The sequence below is a fragment of a genome, unplaced genomic scaffold (assembly GCF_019419815.1).
Source record: "Pyrus x bretschneideri cultivar Hongxiangsu unplaced genomic scaffold, Pyrus_bretschneideri_v1 Contig24, whole genome shotgun sequence".
Lineage (NCBI taxonomy): Eukaryota > Viridiplantae > Streptophyta > Magnoliopsida > Rosales > Rosaceae > Pyrus > Pyrus x bretschneideri.
This window is the reverse complement of record NW_025999546.1, coordinates 4,754,169-4,772,364: the sequence shown is the minus strand read 5'-3', so window position 1 is coordinate 4,772,364 and position 18,196 is coordinate 4,754,169. Positions and strand designations below refer to the sequence as shown.

Sequence of the window (18,196 nt, the reverse complement as noted above, 5' to 3'; positions counted from 1 at the left end):
AAATGCCTTATCCAGCATGTTCACAAGCACTACTATGTTTTACTATTTACGCGATGAACAAAAGTTGGTCGTGCAAAGTGTATTTGCGTCACACGAACTTCTGCGCGCAGAATCCATCTCACAAAGAACGTGAAGAAAGACTTTGCGCGACGAAAAACATCATTGGTCGCAAGAACACAGAGCAACGGTTTAACCTTCATCGCACAAAATTTTTAGGAACAAATGCGTTCGTCACACAAAATACCATGATACAAACGTGGGACGACTAATATTCATCATGCAAGTACATCTTGTTTGCGCAACAAAACAATTTTTTTCGTCGTGCTAGTACGTCTTGTGCGATGAAATTTTGTTCGTTGTGCAAAATATCATCGTGCAAGCTGTTTTTTCTACTAGTGAAGCTCAAAACCTCCTAAATCTTCAAAGAATAAGTATCCAAGATGAAAGGGGTCAAAAAATGGTTGAACAATTCAAAGTTTCAAAGTAGAGACTTGAAACACCAAATTTTTTCTGTTGAATTGCATAAAACCATAAACAAAGTAGTTCTCAGTCGTTAAATAACTGGTCATTTTGGATTTACCCGTTATCGCCCATTAATTGAGGGTATTTCTATGATTTCAATAAAGACAAAACCTAATGTGTCACTCCTCACTAAGTTCCCCTTCAACTATGAGACAAAGTCACAAAGCTATCCCTCGGCTGCCTCGTCTACACCCATTTTTCTTCCTTAAGGGACTAGAGTTTTGTTTGCAATTCTCTCTTTCTGTATCCCTCTTCCCTCAATCTTTATGGTCATATGTTGTTTTCAGAAATTGGGAAGTAATTTCTTTCTGGAGTTATATGGTTTTGCTTCCGATTGAATCTGCTTTGTAATCATCCTCGAAAACAAGATATGGGTTGTCCGTATTTTTTTCTCCTCCCTTTGGTAGGTTGGTGCTTATTTTTCATATTCTTATACGTTCAATTTTTAAATTATGTAGTTATAGATGTTGTTTCTCTTTTTTGAAGTGTTAACTTGAAGTTAATTTCAAAGATTAAGACGACATATAGCTTGAAGATGATTATGCTTCTACTTATTTAGATTATTGGGTTTTGTCCATTTTTGCATAGCTTGCGGTGGTATAGAAATTAATGTGATGGTAAAATCGTTTATTGGAATATGATTGTTGCTGGTTATGCGCAAAACGAGTAGTTGTTTTGTTTCTGTATAGTGATTGTTGTTGATTATGAGTGAATCAAGGAAGCATAGAGATTGTTGTTGTGCAGAATCACAGAACTATAAAGAAAGTTGAAGTTCCACTATAAAACTAAGTGGCAATATAAAGAGTAACACAAATTACTTATAAGCTTATACAATGTCCATTTTTTCATCAACGTAAGATTCATTTTCAACAGAATCATCGATTATACAAAACATGTAATCTTGTACAAAGTTTCTTACCTTTATTTAAACTCTCTCTTTTAGGGATACTTATATTTTCAAAGGCGGCCTTGAATACAACAACCCCAGCCGCTCTCTCCATTTTCTCTCTCGCATAGAGTAAGTCACAAACTAGTTCTCAACATCGTTGACTCCTTCCTTGGGTTGGGGCCGGCTGGCAACCTCTTCCCCCTATTATCTTTTTCTTTTCTTTTATTCATGCTTGTGTATTTGTAGTTTTCCCCGCATTCATCCCCATTTTATAGCATTCTTTGCTATATTTCAGTGTTTATTACAGTCTTTCATGTCTTGACAAACCCAACCCCCATCCTACAACCCTTACTCCGTAACCCAAAACATTCATCATCTTCCATCTTGTTCATTTCCTCCTTCTTCCCACTTGACATCCCTCTCACAACCACTTCCCATATCTCAGCCTTCAGTTCACATCTTTGTACCTGACCAGGATGTCGAAAATCGGGGGCCAAGCATGTTGCGACTTTGCCCAAAGTGAGGATGTTTTACATGCCGCCTTAGCCCCATCCCCTTCCCTTTTGTTTTGGTTTTGGTTCTACCTGCAGGGGCTTGTTTTGGTGGCTCAGATTTGTTGGCTCTTCTCCGATATGGCAGTTTTGGGTTGGGGGATTTTCCTTACTACTAGTTATTTTGTGGTGCGACTACTTCATCGAATTCCACGCGGAGTGGATTTTCTTCGTGCAATTACCTTTGTGGTCGTTGGCGAGGTAATGGCATCGACAGCGGTCGGTCTTTGCTGCCTGCGGCTCTGGGTTTTTGTCATGTCTATTTTTTTGTTGAATGGGCTTTGGCTCTCCCCACTTTATTGGGCTAGTTTGTTGTATTTGTATCGAGCCATTCTCATTCAATGAATTTGCTTGTCCGTTGTCCAAAAAGAGATTTTCAGAGGCGCATCACACTTTCGATCAATTTACCATAAAAAACCCTGCCGCGAGCTCGGTAAGATTTCTTCCTAGTTGATAAGCTTATTTCACCGTTCGTACTTCGTACTCCATATTGTGGCAGCAATACTTCCAAATTCTTATCAGAAATAAACAACACTTACGAAAATGAGAGAAAGAAAATCTGCAAATACAGACTTGTCTGAAAAAAAATACGTGAAATGCTGGCATTTCAGAAGCTTATCCAGGGAAGTTTATGGATTCAATATAGGGTTAGGATCAGCCACCCATTTTTCAACACACATTTTATAACACAACTCACTTTATAAATTATTTTTAATGATCCATACAGTTTAAAATGAGGATCCTCTTCGGATCCACTTTGTAAGAATCCTGTGAACTTTCAAATTATGTCCGTTTATTGTATATTATGCGTTACAAATTATTTTAAATATTTTACTTAAAATTAAACCTGAATAGTACCTGATGAAAACTGACAGTATGATATATGATGAATGAACACGATTCAAAGATTTGTAAGATTCTCACAAAAAGGAAGGGAGGATCCTCATTCAATATTTTAATATATAGCCACCCCCTCAATGCACGGATATCCACAAGAGTCGACAGGGCTTTGTGCGACATACTCAAAAGCCAGCCGTCTCCTACAGACAAGGCACACGTAATTCCCTTCCCATGCAGCTTACGCTACGTGTCAATATTGGTCCATCCTCTATACAAATACACGGATTTCTCTCGTGGAAGCTTACGTTACATGTCATATATTGGTCCATCCTCTATACAAATACACAGATTTCTCTCCTCCAATTCAGAAAATAGATAACACCGCTAAACCTAAACCCTAAACACCGGCCGGTAGCTAGCTATAAAGCCAAAAAAAAAAAAAAAAAAAAGAGAGAGAGAGAGGAAAAATTAAGATAAATGCCACAGATGGAGAGGAAGCTGGAAACACCCAGTGAGATAAAGAATGATCAGGAAAGCAAAACCGACCATGAGGAACAACAGAAACACAGCAAGGAAAAAGATGAGCAGAAGGAGGAAGACGACTCACTTCCTCTAATGGCGTTGAACCACGTATCGAGGCTGTGCAGAAATGTGGAGCAGTCCGTGGATTTCTACACCAAAGTGTTGGGGTTTGTCAAGATTGAGAGGCCACCAGCTTTTGATTTTGATGGGGCTTGGTTGTTTAATTATGGAATTGGGATTCATTTGGTGCAGTCTGAGGATGAGGAGAGGCTTCCACCTAATCAAGATCACTTGGATCCCATGGACAACCATATCTCTTTCCAGGTTCCAAAATAAACTAATTCAAGTTATTCAGTTTTTCTTATTGGAAAAATTAATTTCTACATGTACAGGTCGATTTTTTAATTTTTTTTAAACACAACCTTAAATTTACTATTAAGCGTAGGGAGTATGGTCAAACCACACAATCAGCCAGTCATAGTAATTTGGTTTGAATTTTTTGTTGACACAAGTCGAATCTAAGATATTTTACTTGTGAATGGAAATGCCACCATATTGTTGTACTAACTGATGTACTTGACGATTTGTTGAGCTTTTTATTTGAGAAGACAAATTTAGATGAATTTAGTTTGGAGTACTTTCGTCAATTAGTTTGAATTACTTGCAGTGTGATGACATGGAAGCCATAGAGCGGAAGTTGAAGGACCTGGATATATACTACATAAAAAGAGCAGTAGAGGATGGCGAAAACGGAACCACAATCGACCAACTCTTCTTCAACGATCCAGATGGATTCATGGTTGAGATGTGCAACTGTGAGAATCTCAAGCTTGTTCCTGCAGGTTCCTTGGGCAGAATAAAGCTCCCAGTTGATAGGCATACTCCGCCTGTTGAACTGAACCAAAACGACAGTGGCAGAGGCAATGACAACGATACTAAATAATTAAGTTGTTGATGCTTCTTTTAAATTATCAACATATGCATGCTAATGTTAACTGTTAAGGGTAGCTTGGTTAGTTGGCAATTTTCATGGAGATTTTTTTTCTTCTTTTGGGCTGGTTTGTTTGAATGTGTTTCTAAAAGCAGTTATGAACAAGCCATATATTTCTTTTATGCGTGTATTTTTATTCATTTGTTTTGACAATTCTCTTTTTTTAGTAGAATACAATAGCTTTCAAATATAATGTATTATACAAATTTCGAAAAATTCAACGGTATAAACTTTGAAAGATGATATATTGTAAGATATGTTTCTTGTCATCAAATTTCATTCATGAGATGATGCTCAACCTAAAAGTCGGTTCTTCTTCTTATCTTGTAAAAAGAGGTATGGCAATATAATGTAGAGTTAAAAATACACCATTGAATTTGAGTTTGATATTGATATTTCTTAAGCTGTGAATCTGTTTGATCATGATCATCTTAACTAGCTTTTTTTGAACCCAAAAGAAGTGGATAATCATGATGCACCACTAGTTATCCTTCTTTTTAGAGAAAAAAAAACACCATTAAGCAAAATAGTGTATACATACACTTCACATTTGTTAAAAGTGATATACGTGACAGGCACGATGCTCAGCACATTTGTTAAAAGTGATATACGTGACAGGCACGATGCATTAAGCAAAATAGTCAATTTCATTTTATTTTTGTCTAATCATCCGTTGGTAAAAAGATTAGCAAAGATTTCTAAATTTTTTATTCTTCTTAACTTATAAGATGTTTTATGTTCGAATCTTTGTATATATCCTTACAATCTAAAGACATCGGAGTACAAATGACCTGAAATTGTTGAGGTCAATCCACTCAAATAAAAAGCGCCAATAGTTTTGGGCCGGCTATTGTTCATCACCCGCAAAATATAGGCCCAAAATCACCCTTGGTCCTGAAAAAGAGCACAAAATAGGAGAATGCCCAGCATTACACTTGTCATCATCTAGGTGGACGTGCTTACAAAATCCAGAGTCATTCCTCCAAAATCATCCTCTACATCCACACGTTCCTCCCAAATCATTCCCCTACAAAACGCAGCAGATCACAACGTACAACCATCCACAGCGCAAACACCGAAACACCCACAGTGCACCCGACCGCAGAGGATCAAGTATCCCGAACCCGCAACAACACTCGCTGGCCATCGCGTAACGCCAACGATTGCCAAATATCAAAGACGGAGAGAGGAGAGAGAGAGAGAGGCCTCAACTCAGAAGCCAAGTGCACACACAGAGATCACATTCAAAACCAAACCCTAAAAATTCGAAAAATTCGCAGACGGAGATACAAAATTGCCCCAATTCTTCTCTCAGATCCGTTCCCCCAATTCTTCCGATTCCAATAAAGATTGAGTTGGGGTTCGCTCAGTTTTCGAGCCATGGCGTGCGTAAAGGGGGTGAATCGATCGGCCTGCGTGGCGCTTGCTCCGGACGCGCCGTACATGGCGGCAGGGACGATGGCCGGAGCAGTGGATCTGTCGTTCAGCTCCTCCGCCAACATTGAGATCTTCAAGCTTGATTTACAGTCAGAAGATCGTGACCTACCGGTAGTGGGCGAGTCGACGAGCTCTGAGAGATTCAACAGGTTGTCGTGGGCCAAGCCCACTGGATCGGGGTCTCAAGAATTCGGCCTTGGGCTCATCGCTGGTGGACTCGTTGATGGCACTATTGATATCTGGAACCCACAGACTCTGATCCGGTAATTGGATTTGAAGTTGCCGTTTGCTTTTCGTTTCGATTGGGATTGAATTGAATCGAAATGAATTGAGTTTTGCTTGTAAAGTTCGGATTATCTGTGTGGATTTGGAATTTGGGTTTTCGTTTGGGTGTTGGAACAATGTGGGAAAGTGGAAAGTTTTGCTAATTCTGTAGTTTCTTGGTGCTTGACTTTGATCTGAGTGAGTGGTTTTTTTGGGGTGAAGGGAAATGGGGTTAAAGGTAGCTGATATTGCGGTTTATTTTTGTAGTGTGAGTGATTAGATCTTATCTTAAGCTGTGATTAAATGCCCAGTTCCTTTTTTTTTATTTTCATTTTTTGGGAGTGAAATGATATGTTGGAATTTTCTTGGTTGCTGGAAGTCTGAATATGTCGCTAATGTGAATTGGGATTTTCATGAATTCTATTGTGAAGATGAAATCTTGGGCGTATTCTCTGACAGAACGCGTTTGAACATTTGCAGTTCATTATGTTATTTTATGGTTTAGGTTCCTTGGTAATGTGTATGTTTACTTGAAAATTTTGCATTTGGCTTATATTTTCAGTGTATTTGTTAGTAGTGCCATAATCTGAGCCTCCTGCTGGATTTAGTTAGATTTGATCTTTCCCTTACAAAATTATGCGTGGAACTACATGCCCTCTGGTTTTGTGGAATTATTTTTGTATTTCAGAAAGCATTTTTTGGTGTGCTTTGGAAGGGCCTTATTTTTTATTCTTTCATATCCTTAGTCCCGAGGCAGGTGTAAGTGCTTCAGTTGGACATCTCACAAGACATAAAGGCCCTGTAAGTATTCTTCATTTTCAGATGCATGTCTTTTTGGTGATTCTTACAATGCTAGGACATCTGATCACTACGTAGGGTATTTTTTTTCAAACTCTAAACCTTTATTCTTGTTATTTTATTCCAGGTTCGTGGTCTTGAATTTAATGCAATTGCACCCAATTTGCTTGCATCGGGGGCTGATGATGGTGAAATTTGTATATGGGACTTGACCAATCCTGCAGAACCATCTCACTTTCCACCTCTCAAGGTTTGTGCTAATTAGTTGTCAGTTTTCTGAAGTATTGCAAACTCTTTCTCTGTAGTCGGTATTATATTCTTTATCCTCAATTTTTGGTGTGGTTCTATTTGGCCACACAGATTTTTAGTTTATTCTGGCCTTAGAGCCTTTGATTTGGTTGTCATACTTCACCTTACAGTCTACCTGAAATGCACTTGTAGAGTACAATAGTTAGACATCATTAAAGATGTTTACAGTTTTGTTACCCAAGGGTAGCAAAAGAAATAGGACTACTAGTTTTTACAGTATGCATCACAATGAATGAGAAGCAAGTTGGATTTAGTAATCAATTGTAGATGTAGTAATCAATATACAATCATGATAAACATAAGGAGGTGGACAATTGGAAAGGATGAGAGGTCCCTTTCTTCAAATTATTCTCATTACCTGTGGACGCCTATGTTGATTTTGACCGTATTCCTTATTTTACAAGAGAAAGTCTATAATTAGATCGCTTTCTGTCTCTGTCTTTGCATGAAATGATTTTTCTCTCTTGATTTGTTATAGTCATGAATATATTAAAAGCAATCTGGACATCATCTGATCCAAAGTGTGATGTCTTTATGCAGGGTAGTGGTTCTGCTGCCCAGGGTGAGGTTTCATTTTTATCTTGGAATAGCAAGGTCCAACATATATTAGCATCCACTTCATTAAATGGGACAACTGGTGAGAAATATACCTTTTCTCTTTCGGTACTTGTTGTATAGTAGTTTTATTTATTGTTAGAATTTAATATTTTGAATTTTTCAGTGATATGGGACCTGAAAAAGCAAAAGCCAGTGATAAGGTGATTTGATTATATTCAACTGTGAATCTATTATATTAAAATCTCAACGATTATTGGGATTGGTCATTTCCATTACCTAACTTGACATTGCTTGACCGGCAGTTTTACAGATTCAGTTAGAAGACGGTGCTCTGTTTTGCAGTGGAATCCTGATATTGCCACTCAGCTAGTTGTTGCTTCAGATGAAGATGGTTCACCATCTCTGAGGGTAATGATATTGAAGTAATATTCTATTTGTTTAGTGGTCAAACATTTTAACATTTATGTTCATGCAGCTGTGGGATATGCGTAATATAATGTCACCAGTTAAAGAGTTTGTCGGGCACACAAAAGGTAACAACAACAACAACAACAACAAAGCCTTTTCCCACTAAGTGGGGTCGGCTGTATGAATCCTAGAACGCCTGTTAATGATTCTTTGCTTCCTTTCTTTTTGTTTGGGAGCAGTTTTTGCTTTGGGTTTCATAAAGCTGTTTTTATTCTAGTGCTAATTTCCATTATAATGGAGTGGGGTAGCAGAACTATGGGGTAGAGTAAGATACTGGGCATCAGTTTCGAATGAGTTCATGGATTATTCTCTTTCTCATATAGTGTGGGATATGTTAGCAGCCGTGAAATGATTTTGGTTGAGGTTCTGTTACTCATAAATAGATCTACTTGAGAGGTCTTAGCTAGTTTTGCTAGATGGTGGATTTCTTATCCACTATTTTGTAATTCATGTTATTGTTTTAATAAATTGTTATCATTTCTTCTCCAAAAAAAAAAAAAAAATTACTGGGCATGGGAACAGGTCAGAGGAGCTGTTAAAATATCCTTCTCTACAACATGATATGCTATGAGATTTTTGTATAGCCCTTCCCAATGTGGTTTGAAATCAAATTGCATTCAAATATGAAGTGGATAATAAGTCTTATGAACCTGGAAGGATTTATGAAATTAAGGGCATGCCACATATTGTTCATTAGAGCCTCAAACTGCTAGTCTACTTGGGTTTTCTTTTACTTTAGTAAACAAGATCCATTCACGGTCACTAATTGTGAAAGAGGGGGTGCGAGAGAGCGCCAAGATTTTCAATGGCCACTCGGATATCATGCCTTATGTGCATGATTGTACTTGATTAGTGGCTTTTTTAGGTTAAGGCTTTGAGGCTTTCTTAAATAGTACACAAGTTTCCCCATTATGTTTCTATTTCTGCTTTTAGGAATTGTTGTGTCAACTCGTGATCCATGTGTTTGAACTTGCATTCAATTATTTTTGGAACTTGAAAGTGCTGTTACTGATATTATTTTGATCAGAAGTTATTCGGATATGCTTACAACTCTGTTACATACCCATCTTATCCCAGGTGTAATTGCAATGTCTTGGTGCCCGAATGACAGCTCTTATCTGCTTACATGTGCCAAGGATAATCGAACTATTTGCTGGGACACAGTTTCTGCAGAGGTATGGTTTTTACCCGCTCTTCAAGGAGGCCAATATTTTTGTTCTGCACCTTTCCTACACTTTAATCTCTTCTGTACTTTTGGTTTCAGTGAGGTGCACTATCCTCTTCTGTATTTTTGGTTTCAGTTGAAGTGCACTATCATTTGTCTGACTGTAGGGTTGTTTTTTCTTATATATTGGTTTAGATTGTATGTGAATTGCCGGCAGGCACCAATTGGAATTTTGATGTGCATTGGTATCCAAAAGTACCTGGAGTGATTTCGGCATCTTCATTTGATGGAAAAATTGGAATTTACAATATTGAGGTATAGTGAGGTTCTTATCATATTGGAATTTACTGTTATTTTATGAACTGCATAAATATATGTGCGCGCGCTTGTGTCTATGTTACTTCATGAACTTACCATGTTCTAAATCTCTTCTATTCTTCTATTTTTATTTTTCTCACAGGGTTGCAGCAGATATGGAGTTGGGGAAAGTGCTTTTGGTGCAGGTAATGCACAATTAATTAGCCATTGCATGGTAACTTATTTAAAAAAAAAAATTAAGGGCCCTTTTGGTGTCTTATTTAAAAAACTTGAAAAAACTATGATCCTTCTTTAAAAACAAAAGTTTTCAAATACTAGATTTTGTTAATTAAAAAAAGGTCGTTTGGTATGGAACTTGAAACCTTTTGTTTGTAAATCTTTAGCTTAAAAACCTATTTTAAATCTTAAATATTGAGAGAAAAAAAGCAACCGGGTCTGACAGGCAAATAGAGTGAAACTGACCACAGTTCACAGAAAAGAAGGAAAAAAGGAGAAAGAAGGGGAAAATAATAAAAAGATTATTTCGATGAAAGAGGTGGAACAAGAAAATGGAAAAAGCAATAGAAACCCTGACTGCAAGAGTATGAAACTTTGTTTGCAGATCCAATGATAATCAAAGAGCAGAAAGAGATGGAGAAGGGACTGAGAGGAGAGAGGATTCGAGAGGGAGAGTGGCTGGATTGAAAACTCTAGAGCCTAACTTTTTGAGTTTTTAAAAAGTGGGCATTTTTTAGTTAGTTTGTTGTCAAGATTTAACAGTTTTTGAAAATGGGTAACAAGATTTATGAGCTTGGGACTCAAAAAGTGTTTTTGAGTGTAAAATTTTGGATACCAAACTTTCCTAATCATTGCATTTACAATTTTAAATTTTCTCTTTGGGTTGGCTGAACTCTGTTAACAACAGCACTTCATTGGCTATTTTTTTTTCTTGTTTCTTTTTCTACAAAGATTATCTCTTACAGCAAGCAATAAAGTTTGGCAGGATTTAGGTTGGAATAGGTTTAATTTGTACAGAACAGTAGATCTGGGGTGTTACAAATTTTCATTTGTTATTCTTTCTTTTCAGGACCTCTGAGAGCTCCGAAATGGTATAAGCGCCCAGTTGGAGCATCTTTTGGCTTTGGAGGCAAGATTGTGTCCTTTCAGCATGGTTCTGCTGGTTCAGAGGTACGCTTTATTGGCATGCTCCCTGTATCTTCTGCTCTGATGCATTTTAGAGTTCATTTTCCTCCCTTGTGTGCAGGTTTATATACACAGCTTGGTGACTGAACACAGTTTGGTGAATCGCTCCTCTGAATTTGAAGCTGCTATACAAAATGGGGAAAGGCCTTTACTTCGAGCCTTATGTGAGAAGAAATCGCAGGAGGCTGAGTATGCCACTTACTAGAAATAACTTTTTTTATGAGCTTCGAGAGAGTTAATATCTCTTGAAAATTAATTCTCTTCTGCTTCTGTTTGCATGATTCTGTTCGGCAGATCTGAGGATGACCAGGAAACATGGGGCTTATTAAGGGTTATGTTTGAAGATGATGGGACTGCAAGGACGAAGTTGATCACTCATCTTGGTTTCAGTATGCCCGAGGAAACAAAAGAAGATGTTCCAGAAGATCCATCACAGGAAGTCAATGCACTTGGGCTTGAGGATACAATAACTGATGAAGTGGGTCTTGGGAATGATAAGGAAGCCACCATCTTTCCATCTGATAATGGAGAGGATTTCTTTAATAATCTTCCTAGTCCAAAAGCTGAAACTCCTGTGTCAACCTCTGGTGGCAAATTGTCTGAGGGGGATGCAGTTCCTGTTACAGAAAAAATGGAACAAGAGCCTGATGGACAGGAGGAGAGTGCTGATCCATCGTTTGATGAATCTGTTCAACATGCTTTAGTTGTAGGAGATTATAAGGGTGCTGTTGCAAAATGCATTTCAGTAAATAAAATGGCTGATGCTTTAGTTATTGCTCATGCTGGTGGTGCTTCGTTGTGGGAGAGCACGCGGGATCAGTATCTTAAGATGAGCCATTCGCCTTACCTTAAGGTATTTACAATCCACTTTCTTAAGAGGCTTCGAAACACTTTCTGTTTCATATTTTGATAATATATGAATGTAGATGTAAAGATGTGAAAGATTGATTATACTGTGTCTTTAAGTTGTGTCATAATTGTGTTTAACATGGCTAATTCCTACAATCAGATTGTTTCTGCAATGGTGAGCAATGATCTCTTGAGTCTTGTCAACAACAGACCCCTAAAATTCTGGAAAGAAACACTTGCTCTTCTGTGTAGTGTAAGTTTCCCAGCTCCTCAAAATGTTAATGCCATGATACATTGTGTCATTGTTTACATTTTTTGACAAGTAATGCGTTGTAAATGAAGTGTTTTTGGTTACTTGACTCATTAGTGTTTCTGCCTTACCCTAAACTGCGCTCTTAATAGCTGTATCATAAGAGCAAATCATGAGCAAGTCAACTTTGAAATTTGTATAATTACTAATTGATTTATGTTTTTCAATGTGTCATGAATGGACAGTTTGCATCCAGAGATGAGTGGACCGTGCTTTGTGATACACTTGCTTCCAAACTTGTAGCTGCTGGTAATACTCTGGCGGCAACTATTTGTTATATATGTGCGGGGAATATTGATAAAACCGTAGAGATTTGGTCAAGAAGTCTGACAACTGAGCATGAGGGGAGATCCTATGTTGACCTTCTCCAGGTAAATTTTCATTTAGACCAGGCCAGTCATGTTCTTCTTGGCCATGAGGTTAAATATGCTTTTTTTTTTTCAGAGAGAACGAGGTTAAATATGTTATGTTATTTGGTTTAGGAATTAATGGAAAAGACAATTGTCCTTGCCTTGGCATCTGGGCAGAAGCGGTTTAGTGCATCCTTGTGCAAACTTGTTGAGAAATATGCTGAAATTTTAGCTAGTCAAGGCCTTCTAACAACAGCATTGGAGTACCTAAAACTCTTAGGTTCGGATGAGTTGTCACCTGAGCTTGTTATCTTAAGAGATCGTATTTCTCTTTCAACTGAACCTGGTATGTGCTTCTTGAAAAGTTACTGAAGTAACGTTTTAATATATGCATTTTTGTATGCTGGAGATTTCGATCAATGGCAATTAATCTGATCAAAGTGATTACTGAGTGGTCAATATTTTAATTAGTTCAATACACAAAATTCGATGGTTACAGCTCTTAAAATTACAAAAGCTTCTTTCTTGTTACCTACATTATTTATTTTCTTCCCATGTTATTTGTTGTGGTATTGCACCAGAGAAAGTTACCAAGAATGAAACATTTGGAAACCAACCTGCAACAAGTGGGCCTGTATACACGGCTGACCAATCTAGTTTTGTCGGGTCCTCTTCTCCATATTATCAGGTGTTCATGAAGTTTGTCGTTGCCATTTGTTTTTTTTTTTTTCCTGTTGTTTGTTGCCAAATCTGTTCTCTTGATGTGGATTGACTTTTATTTTCTCTCTTTAAATGGTTAGGAAACAGTGCCATCACATTTACAATCAGGTGTTCCTGTAAGTCCTTATGGTGAGAGCTACCAAGAACCTGTGAATCCTTCGTATGGAAGAGGAGGATATGTCCCTCCTGCCTCGTATCAGCCTGCATCCCAGCCCCATATGTTTCTTCCTAACCAACCACCTCAGGTTCCACAGGTAATTTGTTGTTTATTAGGCTCCTTAGTAAAGAGTAATTAGTTTGTTTACTTTCTGAACATGCTATAGCATACTAATACTATGGAAAAATATTCTTGGAATCAGTGCACTGAAATTCCTTTCTTTGAAGTAGAGCCAATGTGTATACTTGCTGGTTAAGGGTTACAACAACAACAACAAAGCCTTTTCCCACCAAGTGGGGGGCTATGGTTAAGGGTTATTAGGATTTTTTCTTTTGGTAAATTGCAGGATGCTACAAAATTATAAAATTGTTCGTTAGTCTTTGAAAATGTGCGTGTTATTTAATGATTATCTGAAATTTAGCTGTTAATGGCACTTGGCTGTGAAATCCTAGTTGTAATGAACTTTTTGTTATTAAGAAGTTACTGGTCACTTCTCACATTTTTCAATGTTCAAGCGTCTGGTTCATTGGACTTTTCATGGTGTACTTGTAGGAGAAATTTTCTGCACCTCCTGTTTCCTCTCAGCCTGCAGTAAGGCCTTTCATTCCTTCAACTCCTCCTGTGCTGAAAAATGTGGATCAATATCAGCAGCCAACATTGGGTTCTCAGTTGTATCCTGTCCGTATATCTTCGTTTGATGTCAAATTAAATATCAGAAACCATGACCATGATTGTTTTTCTAACGTTTTTTTTTTTTTTTGGTTGGTATTTCAGACTTTCCAACCTATGCAACCAGGGCCTGGTTCAACTGCTCCTCTTCAATCACATGTCCCACCAGTTCCTGTAAATCAACCACATGTTGTAGCTGCTTCTGTTCCTCCAAGAGGATTTATGCCCGTTACTAATCCAGGAGTTGTTCAGGGGCCTCATGTGGGTTCACTGCAGCCACCTAGTCCTACTCACCAAGCTCCAGCCCGAACCCCTGTGGCAGCAGCAGCTCCACCACCCACCATACAGACAGTTGATACATCCAATGTTCCTGGTAATTTGAGATTTCCTTCTATCTTGTGGAAATTTGCTAACTTCTCTCCTGAATTGCCTTGCTCTTTATATCTGTTTAACTTTTCCGATTTTGAAATATGAAGCTAGCTTCATGTCGTAATTGTCTCCTTGTCATAGCTCCCTCAATTTCAAACTTAAAATCAGAGGAATTTAGATAGAATTGGTGGACTATCAAAGATATAAATGCAATTAAACAGTAATACGCTGGTAGGATTGTCAATATTTTGATTTGCAGTATTTGTTAAATAATAAGATGCAGATTCAAACTTTAAGTTATTGAGGTCTCGAAGATATCATCAGTTCTCATGATTGGAAATTTGAAAAACTGAAAAAAAGGACATGAGAATTTTGGACCACTGTGATCACTGCAAGAAAGAGTGGTTATGGACAAATTGCATTGATATTCATTTGGACGATGAAGACAACAAGTATTATGATTGGAGGTAATTAGGAGATACTTGACAAAAGTATGACTAGGAACGAAAATATTGTCCAACTTCAGATTGGTAAAGGAAGAGGTTTTGTACAGTTGACTCCAATTATAGATGAGAGAAGCCTCCGTTTTTGTTATAGTTCCTGAACACCATGTAATAGAGGGTCCAAAATTGAGTTCTACCTAGGTTCTATGTTTGTTAGGTATTATAGTGTAGGCTGTTTCCCTACTTTAACATTAAAATCGACCTGACCTGAATGATGGACTCTCTACATTATTTGAGCTGTCCTCTTGTCTGGCATGCAATTGTTGGCCCAAAGAAGTAGAGGGAATGAAATATTTGTGGAGACCGCAGTTAGTTGAGTTTTTGTATTGCAGTTAGTATCATGGAATGGCCGAATCTTGAACTGGGATATATGGTCTACGAGACATTTTGACATCTAGACGTTAGTGTTACTTGTGTATTTAAACAAGTACAACAGTTGGGAGACTGCTAATTCTATTTCCTTGTGTGCGTGTGGTCTGTAAAATATTCTCCTTCATCTGTGGTTCCCTATTTATCACATAGAATTTCCAACCTGTGGTTGTGTGACAATCTTTGCTTTTTTGTGTATAATGTGGTACAGCCCATCAAAAATTGGTAATCGCAACATTAACAAGACTTTTCAACGAGACATCAGAGGCGTTGGGAGGTGCACGTGCAAATCCCGGTAAGAAGCGTGAAATAGAAGACAATTCAAGGAAGATAGGTGCGTTGTTTGCCAAACTCAACAGTGGGGACATATCTAGAAATGCTGCTGATAAGCTTGTTCAGCTTTGCCAGGCATTGGATAATGGTGATTTTGGTACTGCCCTGCAAATCCAGGTACATTTTCTCAAAACTTCAAACTTACGGTTTTTTATTTTTTAATTTTTATTTTTGCACTGCATTGCATAAATGGATGAGCTTTAATAGGGGCTCCTTTGGTTTCTGCTTTATATCAGGTGCTTCTTACCACTAGTGAATGGGATGAGTGCAACTTTTGGCTTGCAACTCTAAAGAGGATGATCAAGACAAGGCAAAATGTGAGACTATAAGCCTGTTATCACGCAAGTTTCGGATTGTTTGGTTCCCAGAAATCTTTCATGGCCTAATCTGCAAGAGTGCGGGACGGTTTGTTTTCATGCATTCAAGAAGTGCATATCTAGATTTTGGCTTCGGGATTTGATTAGCTTTCGATTAATTCTACCTTGGAAGGCAAATAGTGGGTTTGAACGCAAATAGTGAAGATAGTCTCTCTGCACATTAAAAGACTTCTTGGTGACTCTTTCGGTTTTACTTTTGTAGTGCTTAGAAATAGCATTGATTTTTTTTGTTTTTTTTCACTTTCGACATTTTACATAAATTCATAGAACGTTTACTCAGCTGCTTTGAGCTTTTCCTAGTGATCTGGGTACCATTTTGTCATAGGCATGAAATTGTACCACCTTTGTGTTTTTCTTATATGAACACAATTAGAATTCCGGCTTCAATTTTGGTGAAAATGACTGGTTGTGTATCATTTATGTGTTACTGTTTTAGCAATCTGAGATTTCGGTATGGTTTGGGCACATGAATTTGAAGGGGCCTCTTATTATTCATGTCAGTGTAAGTGCACTTGGTCTCTTAAGAGATTTCCGCTGTGTAACGGTCGTATATGAAATTCTCTTTTTGGTTGCATATCGGATTGTTAGATGTTGAATGTATTAAGTAAATGCTATTTTCGAGTTTACTACGAGGAGGAAGATAAGTTGTAATTGTGCATTCTGCAAATTTGTATGGATATGTATGGTACATTGGTATTAGACATTGTCGATGTGATATTCACATTTCCATACCAAACTGGCAGGACCAGATGTGATATTCACCTCCAAGAACAAAAAACTAAGTTGGAGGACTAAATTGTAAATGGCTTAAGTTCAGGTGCACCTACAAGTTAGTCCTCGAACTTATCCACCACTTACAATTTAGTCCCCAAATCATCCACCACATCGAATTAATCAAGTTTTGTTTTCATTTGTCCCCTTTTGGTGATGATTCTTGGTTGAAATTGAGAATAAAATCTATATTTTCAACGTGATATTTACTTTGACATTACTTGGGTGTTAATAAACGCATATGATATGTCAAGAATTATATTTACATTTGCTGTCATTATTGGCAGATTATATTTCTTGGTATCTTGTGGACTCCACTTGTGTTTTCTTTTTCAAATAATTAAACACATTAGCAATTTGTAATCGAAACCCACCTCCTTACTTTTATTTCGATCATGGATTATTACACTAGTGACTACAGCATGAACCTAGTTCTTTATAAACAAATGGCTTGCCATCGAAACTCTTTTTTACTTTCTACACACATCTCTCAATTTTCAGCCGCCGAATCAAAAGAATTGAAGAATATCAAAGAACAGAAATTGACAAAAAGATGTGTGAAAAATAAAAATTGATGTGTGAATAGCATCACCGAACATTGAATTTGAGCCAAAAAATAAAACCGCGCCACACGCTAGGCTACAGTGATATAAGGCCTATCGAGTTTCAGAATTTCAAAAAAGTAGAGGCCAAGAAGTCGCTGTAAAGCCTTGACAAAGGGATACCTAATATGCTTGTTTCTGCTTGCTGCCAAACAGCTAAAAACACAATTCTTCTTCTAGGTTACCTTTTCAGTTTGAAACCATGTTTGGAGAGCGGGCTAGGAGTGCTCTGGAATCTTTTGATATCTTTCAAAATTCAGTTTGTCTGGTACTTGATTGTTTTATCCAGTCCAAAGGGAAACAAACAGTAGATATAGCCACAGCTACAAGCCTACAGCGTAAAGAGAATGTTTGGCTGCTGCTACAAATCCATGCGAGTGCTGTTAAGCTTGGTGTTTGTGCACCTGTCCACTCCTTTTCCTGGACCCGCAGAGCACTAGTGTTCCCGGAAAATGCGTCATAAAACAAGGTTCTCACAACAAAATGAAAAGCTTCTTTTAACCATTTCTTCTTTATTACTAGCGATATTTTTTATTTTATTTTATGTTATACACAGGAAAAGGGAGTGTTCAAACTCAAAATGTTGTAAAGTAAAGAAGAAGAATAACAACCATAATAATTAATGTAAAAAGCGTTCTTCGGTTGCTACATAATATAGTAAACTAATATGATTCGCATATGTAGTATATCTAGTATTATTCACAAATCATACAATATACGTTTGATTTATTTACATGAGGCCTATCTATGAAGAGTCAATAATCATTTGATTTATTAGCATTTATGGCATGTTTACCACACGAGATTAGAGTGGGAAGAAACAAAATCGCACTCTTCGCAACGCATTCGAGCATTTATCAGCATTTAGGGCATCAGAAGAGTCCACCTAATACCAATAATGGAATTTCTACATCTTTTAGAATTGGATTACTCAGACAAGGAAGTTAAATTCTTACTCTATCCGTATTTCAACTCCTCAATAATTTAATTTTTCGATGATTAC

General features: G+C 37.5%; 2 protein-coding genes across 2 annotated transcripts; both read left to right on the top strand.

Moving 5' to 3' along the window:
- The first annotated feature begins 2,840 nt into the window (after positions 1–2,840).
- On the top strand, positions 2,841–4,435 carry LOC103957616 (glyoxylase I 4). The gene is made up of 2 exons (XM_009369794.3): positions 2,841–3,648; positions 3,992–4,435. Exons 1-2 carry the CDS (start codon positions 3,280–3,282, stop codon positions 4,265–4,267), a joined length of 645 nt encoding a protein of 214 aa, XP_009368069.2. The 5' UTR covers positions 2,841–3,279; the 3' UTR covers positions 4,268–4,435.
- A 1,033-nt stretch (positions 4,436–5,468) lies between these two features.
- Positions 5,469–16,236, top strand: LOC103957619 (protein transport protein SEC31 homolog B). The gene is made up of 22 exons (XM_009369799.3): positions 5,469–6,015; positions 6,763–6,817; positions 6,942–7,064; positions 7,664–7,760; positions 7,845–7,881; positions 7,984–8,089; positions 8,157–8,214; positions 9,227–9,324; positions 9,510–9,629; positions 9,775–9,817; positions 10,699–10,799; positions 10,876–11,003; positions 11,109–11,667; positions 11,824–11,916; positions 12,159–12,344; positions 12,456–12,669; positions 12,905–13,011; positions 13,124–13,297; positions 13,753–13,878; positions 13,975–14,242; positions 15,322–15,560; positions 15,680–16,236. The coding sequence occupies exons 1-22, from the start codon at positions 5,696–5,698 to the stop codon at positions 15,770–15,772; spliced, it is 3,345 nt and encodes a 1,114-aa protein (XP_009368074.2). The 5' UTR covers positions 5,469–5,695; the 3' UTR covers positions 15,773–16,236.
- The last annotated feature ends 1,960 nt before the right edge of the window (positions 16,237–18,196 follow it).

Excerpts from the sequence above, each read along its gene's own strand:
- LOC103957619 (XM_009369799.3), top strand. The coding sequence starts at position 5,696 with ATGGCGTGCGTAAAGGGGGTGAATCGATCGGCCTGCGTGGCGCTTGCT. Across the intron at positions 7,761-7,844 it reads TTCATTAAATGGGACAACTG|TGATATGGGACCTGAAAAAG; the intron begins GTGAGAAATATA and ends TGAATTTTTCAG. Across the intron at positions 9,630-9,774 it reads TTGGAATTTACAATATTGAG|GGTTGCAGCAGATATGGAGT; the intron begins GTATAGTGAGGT and ends TTTTTCTCACAG.
- LOC103957616 (XM_009369794.3), top strand. The coding sequence starts at position 3,280 with ATGCCACAGATGGAGAGGAAGCTGGAAACACCCAGTGAGATAAAGAAT. Across the intron at positions 3,649-3,991 it reads ACAACCATATCTCTTTCCAG|TGTGATGACATGGAAGCCAT; the intron begins GTTCCAAAATAA and ends AATTACTTGCAG.